Genomic DNA, 21680 nt, shown 5'->3' on the forward strand with positions numbered 1-21680 from the left:
TGCTGGCGACACGCTGTGTGTCGCTAGCACTGAGGGGGGTATAGCGGCGCGCAGGGGAGTCCTGGAGGCACACCATGGGGCAACAGAGGCTGGTGTTAGTGTGCACAACCAGCCTCTGTGCCCCACTAACATAATTAAATCCCACCTCGGGTTCTCTTTAAGAAAAACAAGTTTGCTTTCTTAAAACAGAAAGAACTTGCGATAATTCAGGTTGGAGTGAGCTTGAGATGTTTAACCTACTTTGCAAATGTGTAAATATAAAAGAAAACTATGGGATATTTAAAAATCATTTTTAGGCGTAGGAGAATAAATATAATTGTTTATCTCATCAGTTTATTTTCACTTTTTATTTTTAAGCATTGGCATACCGCTCTGTTGGTTTTTTTGTTTGTTTTGTATGTACGCCAGAGATGCGTTTTAACTAAACATTTGATATAGCTGTAGAGTAGCTATTAAATAGAAATCAAAACTAGTCCTTGGTAAGAGTATTTGTAGAGGGTACAGACAGGGACAAAGAACATTGATTGGGCCCTAGGCAATAAAACTGTGGGTACAGCTAAACGTGTACACATTCTTCATGCACAATCTGAACCAGGTTAATGGGTGATAAACACCTCCAGGATCAATGTGCACAACATTCTCAGTGCATTCCCTGCAGCTCTGTGGGGAGTGCATATGTAGAGTATAGTACTATTGTATATCCCCAAATTAAACCTATCAAATTAATTGATTTTATGAGTAAAGGCAATGCATACCGTATTTTTTCGGACCATAAGACGCTCCAGACCATAAGACGCACTTAGGTTTAGAGAACAAAAACCAGGGGAAAAAAAAATACTAAACATGGTGCATCCATGGTACAGGGGCGTCTTGTGGATCTTTTCCCCTCCCCAATTATTATGTTCCCCAATATACCTCTTGTGTTCCTGTGCCCCATTTGTACCTTTAGTGCCTTCCTTGTGTCATCCTCTGTCTCCCTTATGTTCTTGTTTATCCCCCTGTGTCCCCGCTGCTGCCCCATCCCGTCCTCCACTATCATGTCCCCTGTGTTCTGCAGCTGTCCTGTCCCCATGTCCTGCCCCCCTGTCCTCTTCTATCTTGACCCCATGTATCCTGCTGCTGTCCTGACCTCCTCTATTCTGTCCCCATTTCCCCCTGTCCTCATCTATCTTGTCCCTTGTGTCCCATCCCTCTATCCTCATCTATTTTTTCCCTGCGGCTGTCCTGACCCCCTCTGACTCTATGCCCTGTGTGGAGTGTGCAAGTGGCTTACCGCTACAGCCTAGTGATGGTCAGTGGTGAGCCTCCAGAGAAGAGCCATGTGGTTGTCCGGGCACGCTGAAGACATATCCATCCCTTCTGCTGACGTAAAAGATCCGGGCTTACCGCTGCAGGCTAAGGATGATCAGCGGTAAGCCTATGGGGAAAAGCCGCGTGGGTGTCCGTGCACGCTGCCTAATGTTTTTCTACTGTCACTTCCGCCTTGATGATGTAAGCGGAAGTGACGGTAGAAAACATTAGGCAGCGTGCACGGACACCCACCCGGCTTTTCCCCATAGGCTTACCGCTGATCATCCTTAGCCTGCAGCGGTAAGCCCGGATCTTTTACGTCAGCAGAAGGGATGGATATGTCTTCAGCGTGCCCGGACAACCACGCAGCTTTTCCCCATAGGCTTACCGCTGATCATCCCTAGCCTGCAGCAGTAAGCCCGGATCTTTTACGTCAGCAGAAGTGATGGATATGTCTTCAGCGTGCCCGGATAACCACGCGGCTTTTCCCTGGAGGCTCACCGCTGACCATCACTAGGCTGTAGCGGTAAGCCACTTGCACACTCCACACAGGGCATAGAGACCAAATAGATGAGGACAGAGGGATGGGACAATCACAGGTACAGAATAGAGGAGGACAAGGGGGACGGGATGCGGAAGGGCACATTACCGCGGGGATTTCAAGTGGAAGGACACCTGGTGCTGGGTAGCATTTGGACCATAAGACGCAGGCACATTTTCCCCCCATGTTTGGGGGAGAAAAAGTGCGTCTTATGGTCCGAAAAATACGGTATATTTGCAGAATTATTTGCATCTCACTAACCATCCCTACTAGTGACACAACTACACATCAGGCTTTGTTCTTACAGCAGAGATGTTCTTTATTATATGTAAAAGATTCCTGTGTACAGATAGACGCAAACAGATATGTTTGTCTGATTTTAAAAATATGGTGACTGCTTTGTTGCAGCAGAATAAATAACTTTTTTGTTTGGTTTATTTCATGCTTGTGGGCTAAGCACTGCTGTTACTCTATAAACAAGTTATTTATAATAACTAAATAAAACAGTTTATCATATCTCTTCTAATTACAGTTTAAATTTATTAGTAGTCAGTTAGCGCATTTTCTCTTGACTCCAGGTACCAAAAAAATGCTCAGACTCCTCGACTCACTCCACAGCCCTGGTTTTAAACCATTTGTTTAGTATTTTCCAGTGTTATTAAGGATTAAGTGATCACTGAAACTGTTCCATTCGCTTTGAACCTCACAGTATAGAGGTACAGAGTGTGTAGTATGAAGCTGAAACAGATTACAACTAAATTAAGTAGATTCCTTAGGACTGTCTCTATATTAAATACCTGTTGGCAAGATTTTTCAGATACCGCCATCAGATTGTCTGGTCAGCATAGGCTTTCTAACCATTCCCTTATAAATGGGAAGAACCGGGGGGTGGAGATTCTCTGATCTCTTCAGAGGAGAAAGATCAGTAATTGATTATGGGTGATTTACTCTTTGTGGAGCGATTTGGGTCTTTATGACATTCCCTTTGACTTGTTATGCTTAATTTGCAGGTAGCAAAGAAGTGCAGTCCAGAGTAATCCACCTTAAAGCGGAACTGAAGATAGATGTAAAACAAACTGTTTCACTTACCTGGGGCTTCTGCAAGCCCCCAGCAGCCGTCCTGTCCCGTACCGGTCCTCCACGAGCCTCCGTTCTCCCGCCGCTGCGCCATTTCCACGACTTGTAAGTGGAGGCCCGTGCAGCCCTACAAAGCGAATCCTTTTTACGCATTTGGCGGAAGAACGAAGGCTCATGGAGGACTGGCGCGGGACAGGACGGCTGCTGGGGGCTTGCAGAAGCCCTAGGTAAGTGAAACAGTTTGTTTTACATGTATCTTCAGTTCAGCTTTAAGGTAGCCATATGCTATACAATTTTTTTTTTTTTTTGCCCATTCAGGAAACATTTAATCAATTGTAAATTGAAGTTTGTTTGTTTTTTTTAAATCGCAATTGTTAAATTACGTTGTTTGATCGTTAAGAATTAAATCAGATCAAAACATCAGCAATGTTGGGGTTTTGTCCTTTTACTGAGTTTAAAAAAACTATTTTTCTTAGAATTTTTTAAAACTGATTTTCTCAAAAACTACAAGGTCTTTTAACTATTTCTGCCGCCCGGACGTTAAGCTCACGTTCGGGCAACTGCTCTGCTGCAGTGCCGCTCTTCGGCGCGCTCACACGCACGATCGCGGGTGCGCCCCCCGGTAGTCCCGGAATCAGTGAACGGGAACATGGTTCCCGATCACTGATCGTGTCCCCAGCAGAAAAACCAAAGCGCTCTTACTTGACGCTTCAGTCTTTCTGCACGTAAAAATTTCCGCATCCCCTTTGTGTTTCCGCTTAGCGAGAAGCACGAGGAGCTAAAAACAATTTCAAGGTGGCCATCTTGTGGCCAAATAGTAAAACTACATCTACATATTTTTTACATTACAATTTACACATATAATAACATTAAAAATTAACTGTTTATTTCCCACACCAAAATATTACCCAAATAAAATTTTTAATGGGGGGAAAAAAAAATTACAAAAAAAAACCAAATCGTTACCTAAGGGTCTGAACTTTTTAAATATGCATTTGAAGGGGGTATACTACGAACATTTTTTAAATTATAAGCTTGTAAATAGTGATGGACGCAAAACGGAAAAAAATGCACATTTATTTCCAAATAAAATATTGGCGCCATATATTGTGATAGGGACAAAATTTAAATGGTGTCATAACCGAGACAAACAGGCAAATAAAATACATAGGTTTTAATTATGGTATTGTGGATTATTTTAAAGCTATAATGGCTAAAAACTGAGAAATCATGAATTTTTTTCCATTTTTTTCTTATTAATCCTGTTAAAATGCATTTATAAAAAAATAATTCTTAGCAAAATGTACCACCCAAAGAAAGCCTAATTAGTGGCAGAAAAAAAACAAGATATAGATCAACAAATTGTGATAAGTAGTGATAAACCTTTTAGCGAATGAATGCATAGGGTGAAAAACCCCCACAGGCTGAAATGGTTAAAAAGAAAAAAAATTGACCCGTTCCCACAGAACGTTCATATCAGGTGGTCATTTGTAAGTTGGGGACTACCTGTATTTATAGATTTTTACATCTTGAAGGAATACAGTAGATAAAACAGTGATTGGCTCACAGTGAACACGTGGTCAGAAGTCAATGAAATCGGCCCCTGGCCAGCTGGCGTAGCTCTGCTGTTGTACTGACAGCAGGACGAGTGGGTAGCAGCGACGGGAGAGTGGTGCGGCAGGCAAATTGAAATCTACACCCTGGAGGAGGTAACTGGTCCCAAATGGCATAGATTTCAATAAGCACGGTCCAGAAGCACTTAAATCTTTTTATTTTTTTTTTTTTTTTCATTTGAAAAGCGATTTTCATGTGTTCCTATCCTTCTAATTGATGGAATGTTGCAAGATTTACATTCCCGTAAAAATCAAAACCTACAAATGGAAATAGTGATTTGCGATTCCTATTTGATAACTTTTTGCGATTAACAAATCCCATACGTTTTGAGACTGTGATCTGGTCGCTTTAGTGGAAAAGGGCCCTAACATGGCAGTTCATACATTTCTAAAACAATCGATAAAACACCAATCACTTTACAATTGTCTACATGGAAACTACGTAATTTGTTTGTCAATTTCTATATCCATCACAGACACATAGTGTGCTAAACCCGCATTGCAGTTTCGAATACAGTCTATGCAATGTTTTTGCTCTAATTGATTGTAACATTTTTCAAAATTGTTTATAGTGCATTGACATTACTTGATCGATTTAGGATCATTAGATCATACTTTTTTGTTGATCATAACAATCAAATGATGATCTTGTTATAATTGTATAGTGTATGGTTAGCTTAAGTCCTCATTCATGGACTGGGTGTCTCTTTGCAGTCTTGTGGTAGATGGCTGATGCTAGGGCAAAGCTCTGCTTCTGTTGCTGAGATGAATTGGTTGCTTTGTATTCCACTTTACATGACACCTCATTTGATTGTGGCCCACCTAAAGGGCATAAAGACAAAGCTCAAGCACTGCAGCTCTGCTGTAAACAAGTAGATGTCATGGTGCAAATTTTTTTCACTGCAAAGTTGTTCTAATGCTTTAGATGGGGCACAGCAATATACTGTGAAATTCATGTAAAACTTCCTCATTGACCTCACTATTTCAGAGCCGGTCGAAATGTGAGTTTCTCTTCAGAGGAAGTTTTCTGTGATGTGATCCCTGAGCCCCATTAGAATTAGCATCTTTGCAATGAAAAATGTGATCATCAGAACAGGTAAGTGACCTTTTTTGTTACTCTACATGTGTGACTGCAACACTGCTAGCATGTAGAAACTGTTCTATATCTACCCAATGTGCTTGCACATCTGGAGCTCCTAGGGTTGAGTCACAATGACTGATCGTCTGGTGTGGTGTGACAAGGTGGAATGTATGGAGTGACATGCCTTCGGGGTACATACTTCATGTGGGGTGATCAGGGATTTTTTACGGGGGGGGGGGGGGGGGGGACAACTGGCGTGAAATCATAGGCGAGAGATCTTTGAGGCTACTGTTGGAATTTGAGTGTAGAAGGTAGCTGCAACTGGTATTTGGTCAAGAAGGAAGCTGCAGTTGGGGTGGAGCGATGAGGGGCAGCTGCTGTTGGGATTGAAGTGACAACCGGAATGTGCAGTTTAGATTGGAGTGGCAAAGGAAGTTGCTGTTGGGATTGAAGTGATAAGGGGAACCCGTTTTTGTGATTTAAGTGATAACTGGAAGCTGCTGTTGGGGTTGGAGTGATAACGGGAAGCTGCTGTTGGGGTTGGAGTGATAACGGGAAGCTGCTGTTGGGGTTGGAGTGATAATGGGAAGCTGCTGTTGGGGTTGGAGTGATGAGGGGAATCTGCTGTTGGAATTGGAGTGATGTGGAGCTGCTGTTTGGATCAGAGTGACGAGGGGGAACTGCTGTTGGGATCAGAGTGATGAGGAGTAGCCGCTGTTGGGGATTGGAGTGATGACGGGAAACTGCTGTTGGGATTAGAGTGACAAGGGAGTGCCGCTGTTTGAATTGGAGTGACGAGGGTGAGCTGCTGTTGGGTGTTGGGATTGGAGTGAGGGGGGGAGGGGGAATGCTGTCTTCAGTCTGAGACAGAATGCTAGTCATGTCTTTCAGCATCTTATGTCAGAATGCCAGGGCTGTGAGTTTTCCTTTGGGTCAGAATGGTGGTGAGGGATTTAAATAGTCTGGGATTCAACATGTCAGAAAAGGTATTACAAATAAATTGGAATTGGTACTGCTGTTTCTAAGAGTGTCGAGTTGAAGTCCCGCCCCTTGATATATCAAGCCTCGCTGTTGGTCCTTTAAAGCGGACCTGAACTCAGAACTCCTCTCTGCTCTAAAAGATAAACCACAGCATAATTTAGGCTGCTTTCACAGTGGGACGTTGCAGGCTCACGTTAGAGCAGCCTGTAATGCAGCCCAACTCATAGCACTGAAAAATCAATGGGCTGTTCACAGTGCCCACGTTGCGTTGGAGTATAACGCAGCACGGTAAATGAAAGTGCAGCGTGCTGTGCGTTATACTCGTATGTGGCTGCGTTGGGATGTTTTCACATGCTCAGTACTGTTTTTCTTTTTTTTATTTGCCGCATGCTCCGTTTTCGTCCGATAGTATGCGTCAAAAACTATGCATCATGGACGCATGTAGAGACGCAAAACGCGGCTCTATATAACTTCAAAGCTCACATGCGTTGCGTTCGGGGCACGTTATGCGACCTGAATGTCTCATCTAACGCAACGTCCAAGTGTGAAAGAACCCTTAAACAAAAAACATGTATTTGTTACAGCCAATACAAATCCTAAAATAAATTTGCACAGTTTCTACTTCCTGGTTCATGGAAGCAGACATATTGTTTACAGCCTGTGCTTTCAAATGGGCTTATCTGCCATCTCTGCCGTGGCAGTCATGTGACACGGGAGAGATCAAATTACAATTTGAGATTAGACACAAATGAGTGGGAATTAGACAGGCTAAACTCTAAATACATTAAGGTCCCTTTTCCACTAGCGCTAGCCGAATCGCAAAACCGCAAACCGCTAGCGATTTTACAATTGCTAGGGTTTGCTAAATAACATAGGAATCGCGGTAGGTTATTTCCACTACCGCGTTTCGTTTTTGCCTCAAATGCGATCGCGCAGCGGAGCGATATTTGCCGCGATTTTGCTATGCACTACAGCATAGCAAAATCGTGAACGCATTCGCCAGACCTTTCCTGCACTTTGCGATTCAGCAATCGCTAGCATTCAGTGTGAACGCTAGCGATTGCTAGTGGAAAAGGGCCCTCAGGGTGCATTTCTCTTTGTTTGCCTTCTGTCCTGCGCAAGAGATCAGGTCCACTTTGAGGTGATGGATGGCTATATTGACTAACAAAAAGGAGCTCAGCTCACTGGACACACCAGCTTACATATGCACCAATCTCTGGAACTGCTAACAATTTAGACATACGGTTTTCACAGCAGGTAGCCTCTGATCATGTGATCAGCTTATGTTGTGCAAACCTACTTCAGGGTTACCTTATGGTATTGCATGTCATAGCAGATTGTCTTCTTTGTGGTCCTGACATACTGCTTCCTACTATTTGGGGTCAACAATTCATTTGTTTAAATTCGTTTTTACTTTGCAAATGGTTGGCATGGATGTGATTCCAGTTATTTTTGGTTGGGTTGATTGGACTCGACTGAAAATTACTCCTATCTTCAAGCACCACAGTTCTCAGCAGATTTTTATATAGTCCTTGTCCTCTCACTGTTATTCCATTGTGGACAATCTGGTGCTGTAGTTGTAGGTCTGGTTCTTCCTTTTCCTTTCCATAGCATAAATTGGTGCACTGAGCCAGTATGTGTTTATGGAACAGGTTACTGGTAGCTAAGTATGAGGACTATCTGATATTGAGAATGCATTTTTGTACAGGTCAAGAACGGGGTGATTTGGAAAGCAGTCAATCTCTTGCTGGTCATAAATCGTTTGCGTAGTCGATCGATTAGGCTCAAATGAGGCGAGTTGGTAAATCAAATGGGTTTACTAAATTGCCTCACTTGAATCTAATCAAACGTCAGCAGAAATCTGGCTGAGAATCGACAAACCGCTGCCACTGCTAATCTTTTTTTATCCAGTACAAAGCTGCGTAGCCATTAATCCAATGCTACTCCACCCCCTCTTGCTTAAAGGACATCTGTAGCGAGAGGGATATGGAGGCTGCCATATTTATTTCCTTTTTATGCAATACCATTTGCCTGTTGATCCTTTGTCTCTAAAGGAGCGTACACACGCCATACTGTAGCAAGTGACTGGTCCGTCAGACCCTCCCGCTGGGCGAACTTTGTGCCGACAGTAGCACGTGGGTACATGCTGTCGGCAGACTGATAAGACGGTTTCTGAAAGATCCGCTGAGCGGATCTCTTTTAGAAACAGTCTTATCAGTGTGCCGACAGTATGTACCCACGTGCTACTGTCGGCAGAAAGTTCGCCCAGCGGGAGGGTCTGACGGACCAGTCACTTGCTACAGTATGGCGTGTGTATGCGCCTTAATACTTTTAGCCATAGACCCTGAACAAGCATGAAGATGATCAGGTGTTTCTGACAGGGCTGTGGAGTCGGAGTCGTGGATTCGGGCAATTTTGGGTGCCTGGAGTCGGAGTCGGGAAAAAATGCACCGACTCCGACTCCTAATGAATTTGTAACTGTAATTAAAATAGAAAATATGATAAAATGTTCTATTTCTCAGATAATAGTCATTAAAAATAATGTATATATACAGTATATATACAGTAATAGCTGTGCTTAGTCCACAAAAATGAAATAAACCAATCAAAATTAGTTACTTGTGCTGCTTCAATAAAGCAGTCCCCGTATTTTTAAGGTCAGATATACATATCTGATTGTGACTGTATATATGATGTGTACACAGGAATCTCTTATATATACTAAATAACATCTATGCTGTAAGAATAAAGCCTGATGTGTAGCCGTGTCACTAATAGAGATGGTCAACGAGATGGAAATAATTCTGCATTGATGCTGATTTATGCAAATGTATGCACTCCCTTTGCTGATGAAATCAAATAATTTGATATGTTATTAAAATTTGGTTTGGTGACTACAAATTAAAGGGTAACTGAGACGGATGAAAAGTAAACTTTTATACATACCTGGGGCTTCCTCCAGCCCCCTTCAGGCTAATCAGTCCCTCACTGTCCTCCACCACCCGGATCTTCTGCTATGAGTCCTGGTAATTCAGCCAGTCAGCGCTGTCCGGCCACATGCCGCTCCCACAGCCAGGAACATTCTGCACCTGCGCAATAGTGCTGCAAAGGTGTAGTATGCTCCTGGCGGCGGAGTGTGTGCATGCGCACTACGCCTGACTGGCTCAAGTACCTGGACTCATAGCAGAAGATCCAGGTGGTGGAGGAGGACAACGAGGGACTGATTATCCTGAAGGCGGCTGGAGGAAGCCCCAGGTATGTATAAAACTTTAATTTCATCTGTCTCAGGTTTACTTTGTTACACAGTAGTACTATACTCTACATATGCACTCCCCACAGAGCTGCAGGGAATCCACTGAGAATGCTGTGCACATTGAACACAGAGGTGTTGTCTGTTTACAATCTCCTCATTCCCCTGCAGAGGACCTGCACATCATTCTTACATGCAACCACACTTACATTGCCTAGGGCCTGATAGATGTTCTTTGTTCCGGTTTGTACCTTTTACAAGTACTCTTACCAAGGACTAGTTTTAGTCTAAAGGGAATAAATATAGTAGTCTACATATCCTTCTCACTTCAGTTGTCTTGTAAAATTCCTAAGCGTTGGCAGTTAAGAGACGAATTTCATGTTACATACTTTTAATCAACAAAATTGTAATATGCAAATTAGAGGAGTCGAGTCGGTGGAATCCTAAACTGAGGAGTCGGAGTCGGTGGATTTTTGGACCGACTCCACAGCCCTGGTTTCTGATATGGTCAGATCTGACAAGATTAGCTGCATAACAATACACACAAGATTCGATTGTAAACACACTAGATAACCTTGGTCTGAGAAAGCTAAATATCTAAAACGTAACTTTTAATAGAAAAAGATAAAAATTGCCAAATTGGTACTGCTACACACATACAAATTGACTCTTTATTGGGGTTTCTTTCAATCAGTGTTACCAACCACTGTTATCACTTCACCTATATATGTAGCGGTACCAATTTGGCAATTTTTTATCTTTTTCTATTAAAAGTTTTAGATATTTAGTTTCCTCCAACCAAGGTAATCTAGTGTGCCTCCAAGATTAGCTGCATGCTTGTTTCTGGTGTGATTCAGACACTACTGCAGCCTAATAGATCAGCAGGGCTGCCAGGCAACTGGTGTTTAAAAAGAAAATAAATATGGCAGCCTCCAGATCCCTCTCACTTTAGTTGTACTTTAACTAAAATGTACCACTGCAATTGATCAAACCATAAACTGTCTCTGCCTCCTTTTACACTGCAAATCGTAATTCCGATTTGCAATTCTGATTTATGATTTTCACTGGTTGCTAGCAACACAAGAAAAAAAAACACAGGCCTCTTGCACACTACATGTGGTTCCAATTTTTTTGTACGATCCGATTTTTGATTCCAAAAAAAAAGAAAAAAAAAGTACTGCATGCTGCTACATTTTTTAAATGGAATCAAAAATCGGATTGTATAAAAAAAAAATCCCAATCACATGTAAAATTGCTTCAAAATCTGAATCGCGTGTAGTGTAAAAGAGCCCTCAAATTTTTAGGAAGTTTGTCATTTTGTTGGGGCCAATAGACCACTGGCAGGTTTGAGCAAAGTGACCAAATCTGCTGAACTTATTGACCAGTGCATGACCATTCTTCAAGCTGTAGAGTAAGTAATGCTATCCTGCTCATGATACATCGGTGTCAGTTATGTCTTTGTTTTTCTTTCTTGACCAGTTTGAAGGCTATGCTACCGATGTCTGCGGAGGACAGACCTCTATCTTCAGGAATCACCAATCTTAATTCAGCCAGTGTTTCCTCAGCCAGTGTTTCCTCATCCAGACTTCCCGCTTCCAGAATTTCCTCTTCAACAAGTGGTTTCTTATCATCTGGCTATTATTTACCATCACGTAATGATGTTACTCCTCTTGCGACACTTCCTATGTCACGTGAGCGCAACTTGGAGAAGTCTGTGTACAGTCCAGGGCTGCGCTCACTGTCCAGTTATTCCACACCGAGCTATGATTCATATACTCCAAAGCGTACAACACAGGATGACTATGACTACTACAACCAACGCTACTAGACTATATTTCTAATGTTGTTTTTGAGCTGCTTAAAGTGAACCTTAACTGAGAGGGGATATGGAGGTTTCATTTTAAACAGTTGCTTGGCAGTCCTGCTGATCTCTTTAGCAGCAGTAGTGGCTGAATCACACACCTGAAATAAGCATGCAACTTATCCAGTCACTTCAGTCAAGCACCTGATCTGCATGCTTGTGGAGGAACTGTGGCTAAAAGTATTAGGGCTCATTTCCACTATCGCGAATTCACATGCGTTTTTCGCATGCAAATTCGCATAGCAATACAAGTGAATGGGACTGTTTCCACTTGTCAGGATTCCTTTGCGTTTTTCTGTGCAGAAAAAATTCGCATGGCAGAGCCATCAGAATTCGCATACCGCTATGCGAATCGCATACAATGTATTTAATAGGAAATTCGCATGAGGTTTAGGTATGCGAATTTTCATGCGGATTCGCATAGAAACAATGGAAAAGCACACCGGCACTGCCATGGTTAAATTCGCATGCATCGTCATCCATGCGAATTTTTACCGCGGCGATTCGCACCGCACAAGTGGAAATGCAGCCTTAGAGACACAGGATCAGCAGGAGAGTCAGGCAACTGATATAATTTTAAAAGGAAAAATCCATATCCTTCTCAGTTTAGGTTCCCTTTAAGCTCCATGATAGTAATGATCCAGAAATGATAACACATCTGTTGCCTCGCCTCAGTCCTCATTCTCTTCATGCATAAGCCACTTTATTTCCAAAACTGACTACACCCTTAGCGACAATTCAATACTTGTCTGCTTCTTGCATATTAATTCAATTTAAAGGACCACTATCACAAAAAAGTTACACACGTGTACACATAATTATAAGGCATACATTCTCCAAGAGTAGAATGTATTATAAATTACTTTTCTCCTATGTTGCTGTCACTTACAGTAGACAGTAAAATTCTAACAGATCTGACAGGTTTTGGACTAATCTATCTCCCCATAGGGGATTATCGGTATCTGCTTTAGTCTATACAAAAGCAATGCCTTGGAAAGGATCTATACAAAGATGTTAATCAACCTCACTACTCATTTGCACACTATTTTGGCAATTGGACAGAAATACTATTCAAGAAGTTCTTTTGAAAATAAAGAAAACGCTTAGACTTTCCCATGAGGAGATGAATTAGTCCAAAATCTGTCACATTTTTACTTTTTATAAGCGACAGGACATAGGAGAAAAGGAATTTGTAGTGCATTTTAATGGTGCTCCTGTGGCCGGGAGCATTCTGTGTGTGTGTACTAACTGCCTATGTTTTATAATCATTCATTCATAAATTAGTCACCCTTATTTACAATCCAAAATTTATCATGGGTTGTGATATCTTTACTGCTATTAGGTGTGTCACTGGAAAGTTTGGTGTCGGTTTGTTCTGAAGCCAGCAAATTTTCACATAATGAACAGACTAGGCTACATGTCATGAGGGGATGGGGCAACATATCGGTATACAGCAATATATAGATATAAGAAGTGCTTCTGATGCTGAAACCAGGATAATGAACGTAAAAGTGAGTATCTTGAACAGCTACTATGTCACTGGAGTTCCTCTTCAAGGGGTTAACTCAGGCCTGGGCTGCATTCCTAACAAGCCTGGCCACCTCCACTTTCTTTACCATACCCCCCTCCCCCTTGCAAAGTTGTTAGCTGGGGATTAGCTTCCTGTGTTGCATCCATAGTAATAGCCTGTGACACGCATCACATGACACGCCAGTCTACCACATGCTGGCAGCCTGCCTGTAATTCGCTGGTGTCATGTGACGTGGAAAGAGAGGAATCCGGCCCGTGGGCCGTATCCCAGCGCTGGGTTAACTTTTTGTCTATATTGCTGTCCCCTGTCACGGCTTCAGAGAGGGGGTTGTTCAGCGATTGGTGTATGATCCTCCATGCCCCTTTTCTTCTGTAGAGACTGAATGGGGCAAAGCTTTAGGTGGCCACACACTATACAAGATCAAATTTTTCACCAATTCGATAATTTTAATCGGTTGTCCCAAAAAATCGAGAGCTTTTCTTTTTTTTCCGCTTGATAAATCTGATCAAATTTCACCCCTTTTTTTTAGATTTTTGTACTTGTAAATTTCAGATCAAATTTATCAAGAATTGTATGGTGTGTGATGGATTGTCAATTACTTGATGTACAGTTCCAATTTTTTTCTGAGCTTTCAATTATTTTATTCACGATTGGGGAAAAATTGAACATAGCTGTGTGGTACATTGGTCAGATTTTTGAATTGTTACAATCAGTCAGAAAAATTGATTGCTATACTTGAATTGAACAGATATTAAAAAAAACAATTGTATAGTGTGTGGCCACCTTTTGTCAACGGACACTGATCTATACAGAACTGACGGGGTGGAAGGAGTAGGAAACTGCTCATACAAGCAATTTACATTGACTGCTTTATTAATATTATATTTTAAGCATTTTTTAAATTGAAATAGTACGCAAGTAGCACCAGAGCTCTTGGACATGACATTTTCAGGCTAAGTTTTACTTATTCTTGGGTAAGTTCTCAAAAATGTTGATGTGAAGCTCGCCCTCTATCCCTAAAATGTACCCGAACCAAAACTCGGGATCAAAATCAGATACCTTAAGGGCCGGTTCACACGGCAGCTGCCGGCTTCTCCTCTCGTCTTGTCTGGCGGCATCCCGTGCGGCGGCTTTTCTGCAGCGATCAAGGTGTCAGCGGTTTTCGTCCCCGCAAGGGGACATGAAGACGCGGCGGTGAATTGACCCTAGAAGCCAAATAAGGTGTCCAGGGTCGCCTGAAACGACGGGGAAAATCGGGATTGGAACGCCACGTTTGCGCAATTGACGGTAACCACGCGATGTTAAACGCTCCCATTCACGTGAATGGAAATGTTTAACCGACGAGTCCCGGAATCTTGGTGGTAAACGCCGATAAGTGTCCGTGTGAACCGGCCCTTAGAGAGGGAAGCCTCAAGATCCTATTGAGATCCTGCACTCAGTGACTGGGAAATCACACCAGGGAGAGAAGCCTCAATAGGATCCTGAGGCTTCCCTCTCTTTAGGTAAGTATCTAATTTTGTACCCGAGTTTTGGCTCAGGAACTCTTAAAAAGAAGAAAAAAATTCTGTCCTCCTGTGCAATACATTTAACACATGCACAGATCATGCGGGTGCAGATCAGTCACTTCTTGGAGGCTTATTTATAACATGAAGAAAAATGCATTCATAGCGACTTTCTCTTTTCTTCACAAAATATTGTTGCCAGTTATTTTTAGGTGTGTTTATGAAAGAAAATATATTTTTCTTGGTAAAGTGGAATGGGAAGTAGTGAAAGAAATTACTGTAAATATCCTTAAGTAAATGGTAAAAGAAGCTCCAATGTAATGTGTTGAAGAGGGGAAAAAGTGGAGATAGACACACCATTGACATTCATTGAAATTGTGAAAAGCGTTTGACACATTTTCCAACCTCTTTTCCATTCTCTAAACACTTATTGGCCAATTTCTGTTAATCAAAGCTAGCTATCTATCTATATATATATATATATATATATATATATATATATATATATATATATCTCGATAGTGCTCTGAATCCAATAAGCAATGGATCGGGTAGATGTTATTTCACCAGCTTGTACCACTCCATTTTTAATCAAGTTTCATCAGAAATCTGCAACTGTTGCCTACGTTGTACTGCTTATTGCATCAGTAACCATGTGACTTCTGACTTCCAGCCACATCTCCCACCTTTACTGCCATGCCCAATCAATGAGCTATATGTAGGAAGTCCATCAGAGGTTTATTGAATGGCTCTCTTGGGGACAATAGATCATTGGCTGGGTCAAAGGTCCATTGCGGAGGTTGTCATGTGAGAAGAGAACTTGGGATTTTTATTTTTGTAAGGCGGATACCTGAATACAAATAATCTGTGGGACTTTAAAAAAAAAAAAAAAAAAAAACTTTTCCGACCAACTGTTCCCATGTCAATCAATAAAACATTTCAGCAAGGGACACTCCACACCTTTTCCGAGCTAATATCAGATCTGTGAATACTAAGAGTACTCTAAACACTTGGTTATTTCTAGTGCTCAATGTGTTTATATAGAATCTGTGCTTATGTATTAACATCTAGAAGTGGTGTTTGCTGTGCTTCTCATTAGCCTTAGCTTGCCTTGCTAGTTTGTAGATAGAATTATTTTTTTTTTAGTTCGTAAACAGCCACAAGGTGGCACCCTGTCCCCAGTTTAGGTTATAAGCGGACACTAAACCTCTCTAGGGTCAGTTCTGTTACATTACTGACAGTTTGTAAAGTTGATGTGGCAGTGCAGTTAAATAATACCCTTGTAAATACTATCCATTTCCTAAATCTTGATACTGTACTTAGTTTTCAGTGGCATAGAAAATAGTGCCCTTACTTACCAAGGATGCAGCACTTTTCTTAACACAGAAAGCTACTATCAGTACTACCAATCTCTTAACATTTGGGGCTTTTAAATACCATGCTAATAAATTGAGAAGGCTATTTAATTTGTCTTGTGGAACATGTAAAACTGTTCCAGCAAAATGGATTTGATGGGCAACAATTACTTTTTTTTTTTTTTTCTTTTTTTGTATGAAGATGGGAAAGTAACAACAATGGTTGTTCTGTGGACTGGTTAAAAAAAAATCAGCTTTTTCACGAAAGCAGTTTAACCTTTAAAGGGAACCTAACCCGAAGGGGGTAAGAGTTTCGCTTACCTTGGGCTGGGCTTCTACCAGCCCCCTGCAGCCACCCTGTGCCCGCGCCGACTGTAGGATTGGTGAGTGATTTTGTGGGCACAGGGCGACTGCAGGGGGCTGGTAGAAGCACCAGGTAAATGAAACTCTTAAAGACAGTATGTTGTTCAGAGTTTTTTTTCGTTTAGAATCTTTGTTATATGGGATTTTATAGTGGACCTGAAGTCTCAATGATAGATAGATAGGTAGGTAGGTAGATAAATAGGTAGATACATAGATAGGTGCTAGTACTTTTTGAGTTGATGCAAATTGTATGTCTGTTATATGCAAATTTAGACATCCTGTAACTGGTCCAATCTGTTACCAGCTACTGCCTATGACTGATACAATTCCAGGATGCATGAAATTTATATCCAGGGGAAATTATTAGTATCTCATTGATCATCTCTAATTCGCAGCTAAAAGTGCAGCTGCATTCTGTGAGTGTAACATATTTTGTTTCTAAAGATGCCCATTAATGCAATTAAATAAATCCAATTTCACAAAAGTTTGATGTCCAATCAATGTGATCAATTGGAAACACAGGAGAAAATGAGCAATCCTATCAGACTATAAAAAAATTGCTTGGGAATTCCAAATGATGAAAAGATTGATAGTTTGTCATTGATTAACATCATTAATGGTCTCGAATCGATCGACGTTGATTTGGGAGATTGTACTGTCAATGGGTACCTTAAGGAATAGAGTTTTTGTGTGCTCCTGTTGTACTGTGAAGACCCTCGTTCCACTCAAACATGGAAGTGTTCTAAGCTTTTTATTTTTTAGGGTAAAAATCTAGTGATCATTTGTATAGATAAGGGCAGAGCTGGGGGGGGGGATACAGGGAATGCCTGATTTCCATGCATCTTCCCTCAGATTTACTGCACCTTAATCTGAAGCTTACACAATGGCAGCTATTTAGAGAATGTGAGGAATCCAATATGATTCTTACATATTCCTGATGGAGGACATACTTACAGGTGAATTATAAACAAAGGACACGGCACTCAGGAGCTGTATGCAGCAACAAGCTGTATTGGAGCAAGAGGTTACACTACATGTTTCAGGCGGGGCCCTTCCTCGGGTGAATTAAAGGATTAAAAAAAATGTAGAACCAAGTTTAGCATCAATAAGAATTTATCTAGAAAAATAATGTTCAGGTCCACTGTAATGTCTCCAACCTGACTTAATGCTGGATCTGGTCTAGCTGTGAAGGGTTAACTTATTATTTCATTTCCTGCTAATATTTAGGAGAGAAGAAAGTTCCTTTTATGCCTTTTTTTGTATTGAGAGATTTCTGCTTAAGCATAGATTAAGCATCAATTCAGAGGACGGTCCCACATTATTCAGATTGCCCTTAGTTCTCGTGTAGAGTACTAAAGTGCTACGATGACGACTTTAAATACACTTAGTATAGAGTAATGAGATTGGTGGGGTGAAGTGAATCCTCATCTTCTAAGTTTTATAGTCCTGTTTTATTGATGTGATCAATAAGTGAGATTCACTGCGTTTCTGTGATGTTTCTATAAGATACAGGACTTAATTGCTTTATACACCCTTAAGCAATGACGTTGTGTTGTGAATTCATAAGGTTTATGTCTATACCTCATTATGGGGCAGGTTGCAGCTTTTTTTGTTTTTAAAGAGTTTTTTGTTTTTAAAGTTTTTTTATTTTTATGTTTTTTTTTTCTTTATTTGACAGTAGGCTTTAAAAAAAGAGATTTCATCAGGCATTGATACAGTAGAGTATTTTAATGCATATTAAAGGACCCATCGCAAAAAGTGTAACATTTTGAATATATGTGTACACATATTTATACGACTTATATTTCTCCCAGTTTAAAAGCATTATTAAGTACTTTGAGAATCCCCCATGAGGAGATGGGCTACTCCAAAACCTGTCAGATCTATCAGATTTTCACTTCCTACTGTAAGCTACAGCAACACAGGCCACATAGGCCATTCATAAGTGTATTTTGATCTGGGAGAAATGTACTTCTTTTAAGTATGTGTACACATGTATCTTTATTTTTACAATTTTTTGCAATAGTGTTCCTTTATTGACAACATATAAATGTACACCTTCCTTTGCAGTTGCTAGTCGTGGCAGTTTTTTCAAGTTAGCTACACTTACCTTGACATGTCATCAATAACTGCAAATTTCTCTACTAACACAAATTTCAGTAAAGCACAACAACCAATCAGAATTCACCATTTGGCGATATGAAATTGGAATACTGTACTAGAATCTAATTGGTTGCTGTGATTTAGTACATCTAAAGCATCTTTGTTGCTTCCTACTGACTTAGTTGTTGGCTTCTCTGGTTGTTTTTTCACGGTTGTATTTAGACAACACCTTGGTCAAGAAAAATTTGTTGGAACAGGTATGTTAAAAAACATTACCGGTACTTTGTTCATACAGAACCGTGCCCTCCTTTTTCCTTTTCAACATTTTGTAGGTGACCTTATGAAGTACAATACGTGTTATAATGGCTATCTCTATTTGCATTTAAAGGACCACTATCATGAAAAATTGTCAAATTTAAAATTCATACATATTAAATGTACATTTCTCCAAGAGTAAAATGCATTATAAATTACTTTTTTCCTATGCTGATGTCACAGTAGGTAGTAAAAATACAACAGATCGTTTTTAAAAATGCTATCGCTTTGAAAAGCGCTTGGCTAATGTATTCGAATGTGAAGGATCACACCAGAGTGATTTTGTTTTTGTTTTTCCAAATGCAAACGTGGGTCCTTCAGCATTTCTGCGGAGATTCAGCCTCAACATTAAGTAAGAAAGTGGAAAATCGCTCTAAAAAGCTCTAACAGAGCGATTTTCCAAGCATTTTTTTTTACAAAAGCTGTTCACTTCCAGCTCTACTGTACAAAAATAAAAAAATTCTACACCAAAACGCTCCAAAAATTGCTAGGAACCTGCCAACAATCGTTTATAAAAAATACTTCTAAAACCACCTAGTGTTTGTGATTACTCTAGCTATTTTTGGTTTGCACCGGCCCTCAAAGGGATACTAAGTATTTCCCTTCCTCTTTACAAAAACGCTCTATGGAAAGGATCTATATAATGATGCTAGCTAGCCAGCCTCGCTACTAGTTTGTATTTAAGCAGTTGAACTGCAGTTAAATACGCAGATTTTCACTACTTACTGTAAGCGACAATGACATAGGAAAAAGGTAATTTATAGTGCATTTTTATTTTTGTTAGTATATGTATTTTACATTTTACAATGTTTTGCTATAGTTGTCCTTTATTATTTTGACTAACCGTACAGAATCTTCTAGCTCTGTACAGCTATGTCTGGAGCGGTCAAGGGAGATGCAGCGGAAGTGTTGATAGCTAAAGTTCTTATGAAGAGCATTGTTATGCCTTGTCTTACCATGATTAACGTCTGCACATTCCCATGTCTGTGGGCCAGCTTGTTGCTTGAGTGTCCCTGGAGTAACATCGTGACTGCACCAGAATGGAATCCATGTCCTGTTACCCAGGAAGCTACTGGTGCCTGTTGTCTACACTGCATACACCTGTTCAGCACCAGCAGCTGGGGAGCGCTTTTGTTGAATTTTACTGAATGGGAAGATCATTGTTCAGAGTCTGAGCTGCAAGCTGCATTAGCACTGTGTTTGTACACAGTACATCCACTCATCTGATTTCTAATTTCAGTACCTGCACTTTATGCCTTTTATATACCATGCAATTTCCTGTCAGATTGACAGGTCGAATTATAACAATTTCTGACAGGTCTGATCAGTGAGAGTAAAAAACAACCAGAAAACGGATTGGACCTGCTGGAAATTATGGTTTTCACCCGTCGATTCTGAGGGGAAACTGCATGGTGTGTACCTGGCATTAGCTGTATAGGTTGCAATCTATGTATTATGTTGAAGCATTCTGTAGTATCCTCAGAAAGCCATTGTATACTGTAGTAAAGTTAGTGCCCGCATCTGCAAGGTGTCAAGTATAGCTCGAAAAAGCACCCTTCTTTCTTGTAATTTCTGTTTTGGATCACCCGTCCATCTATGGCCTTGTGATGTCACAGCCAAGGCAGCCATGACTGTGAGGACAACAGATGCTAATTATCTTGTGTTTTAATGTGCATTCCATCTGTATAGAAATACTGGTGTTAGTAAATTAAACAGATTTGTTTTCTTTACGTGTGTGTGCTTTTTATTTTGATGACTTGTACAATGTGTTTTCATTCAATAGTTTTGGTTCAGAAAATGTAAACTAAATAAATATTACATACAGGCATGTAAAACATCCCATGAAGGGTTTTTAACTGTGTGTTTTACTTCTACCTGGATTTCTATGTCAAAAGCGTGTGCACAAAGATCAGACCTCAATGCGCGCACTAATCAGTCATCTCCTGTGGCATAAATCCTAGTGTTGGGGGAGGGCACGGTTGGAGGCCGGAGAAGGTGCTAGTTTAACAAAATTCATCATAAAGGATGGTGTGAGGTGATTTAGCGATAGATGAAAAAAGTCCCTCAAACATCACACTGCTGGAACAGTTCTGGGAAGAGACCTCTCCCACTTGATGTCAGAAAATGGCAGATGTTCACTGGAAACGCCAACGTAGAGCGTACAGCAGAAATTTTTTTTTTGTAGGGTTCACGTACCGTACAAAATCCAGGGTCATTCTTGTTCATCCCATGGTTCACATTTCTAACCAAATTCATAAGTTTAACCACTTTACCCCCGCGCGTACGTATTTCTCCGCCCCTTTTTCCATCCTTTAAAAACCAGGGACGGAGAAACACGTACTTTCCGCGTTCCCGACGCTGCCCGCGCTCCCGCTCGTAAACACGCCGCCCGCCGCTAGTAAACACGCCGCCGCCCGCTCGCCCAGAGATCAATGAACGGGAAAATCCATTCCCGTTCGTTGATCTAAGCCCCGCAATGATCAGCTGCTCTCCTATGGGCAGCGCGATCATTGTGAGAAAAAACTCGCGTGTCCAGCCTCCTTATTCTTCCGGAAGCTTGGAGGTCGCATTAAAACAAAATGTTACTGTGGCCATCTTGTGGCCAAATAGTAAACTACACCCTACACATTTTTCACATACAAATAAATGACTTTTACACATAAAATTAACTCATTACCTCCCACACTCCCCATTTTTTTTTTTTTTTTGTAATTAAAAAAAAATTAAAAAATTTACAATTAAAAAAAAATACATAAATAGTTACCTTAGGGACTGAACTTTTTAAATATTTATGTCAAGAGGGTATAACACTGTTAC

General features: G+C 40.9%; 1 protein-coding gene across 3 annotated transcripts in view; it reads left to right on the forward strand.

Moving 5' to 3' along the window:
- ZNF346 (zinc finger protein 346) overlaps positions 1-20593 on the forward strand; it is an 83322-nt gene extending 62729 nt beyond the window's left edge. For 2 of the 3 annotated variants that reach the window (XM_068277059.1, XM_068277060.1), the window contains exon 7: positions 11313-20593. In XM_068277059.1, the coding sequence (XP_068133160.1) occupies positions 11313-11661 (349 nt within the window). In that variant the 3' untranslated portion in view covers positions 11662-20593. Of the gene's footprint in view, positions 1-5509; positions 5612-11312 lie in introns of those variants that run through there. The other variant, XM_068277061.1, reaches the window with a different exon arrangement.
- The last annotated feature ends 1087 nt before the right edge of the window (positions 20594-21680 follow it).

Source organism: Hyperolius riggenbachi, chromosome 3 (assembly GCF_040937935.1).
Source record: "Hyperolius riggenbachi isolate aHypRig1 chromosome 3, aHypRig1.pri, whole genome shotgun sequence".
NCBI lineage: Eukaryota > Metazoa > Chordata > Amphibia > Anura > Hyperoliidae > Hyperolius > Hyperolius riggenbachi.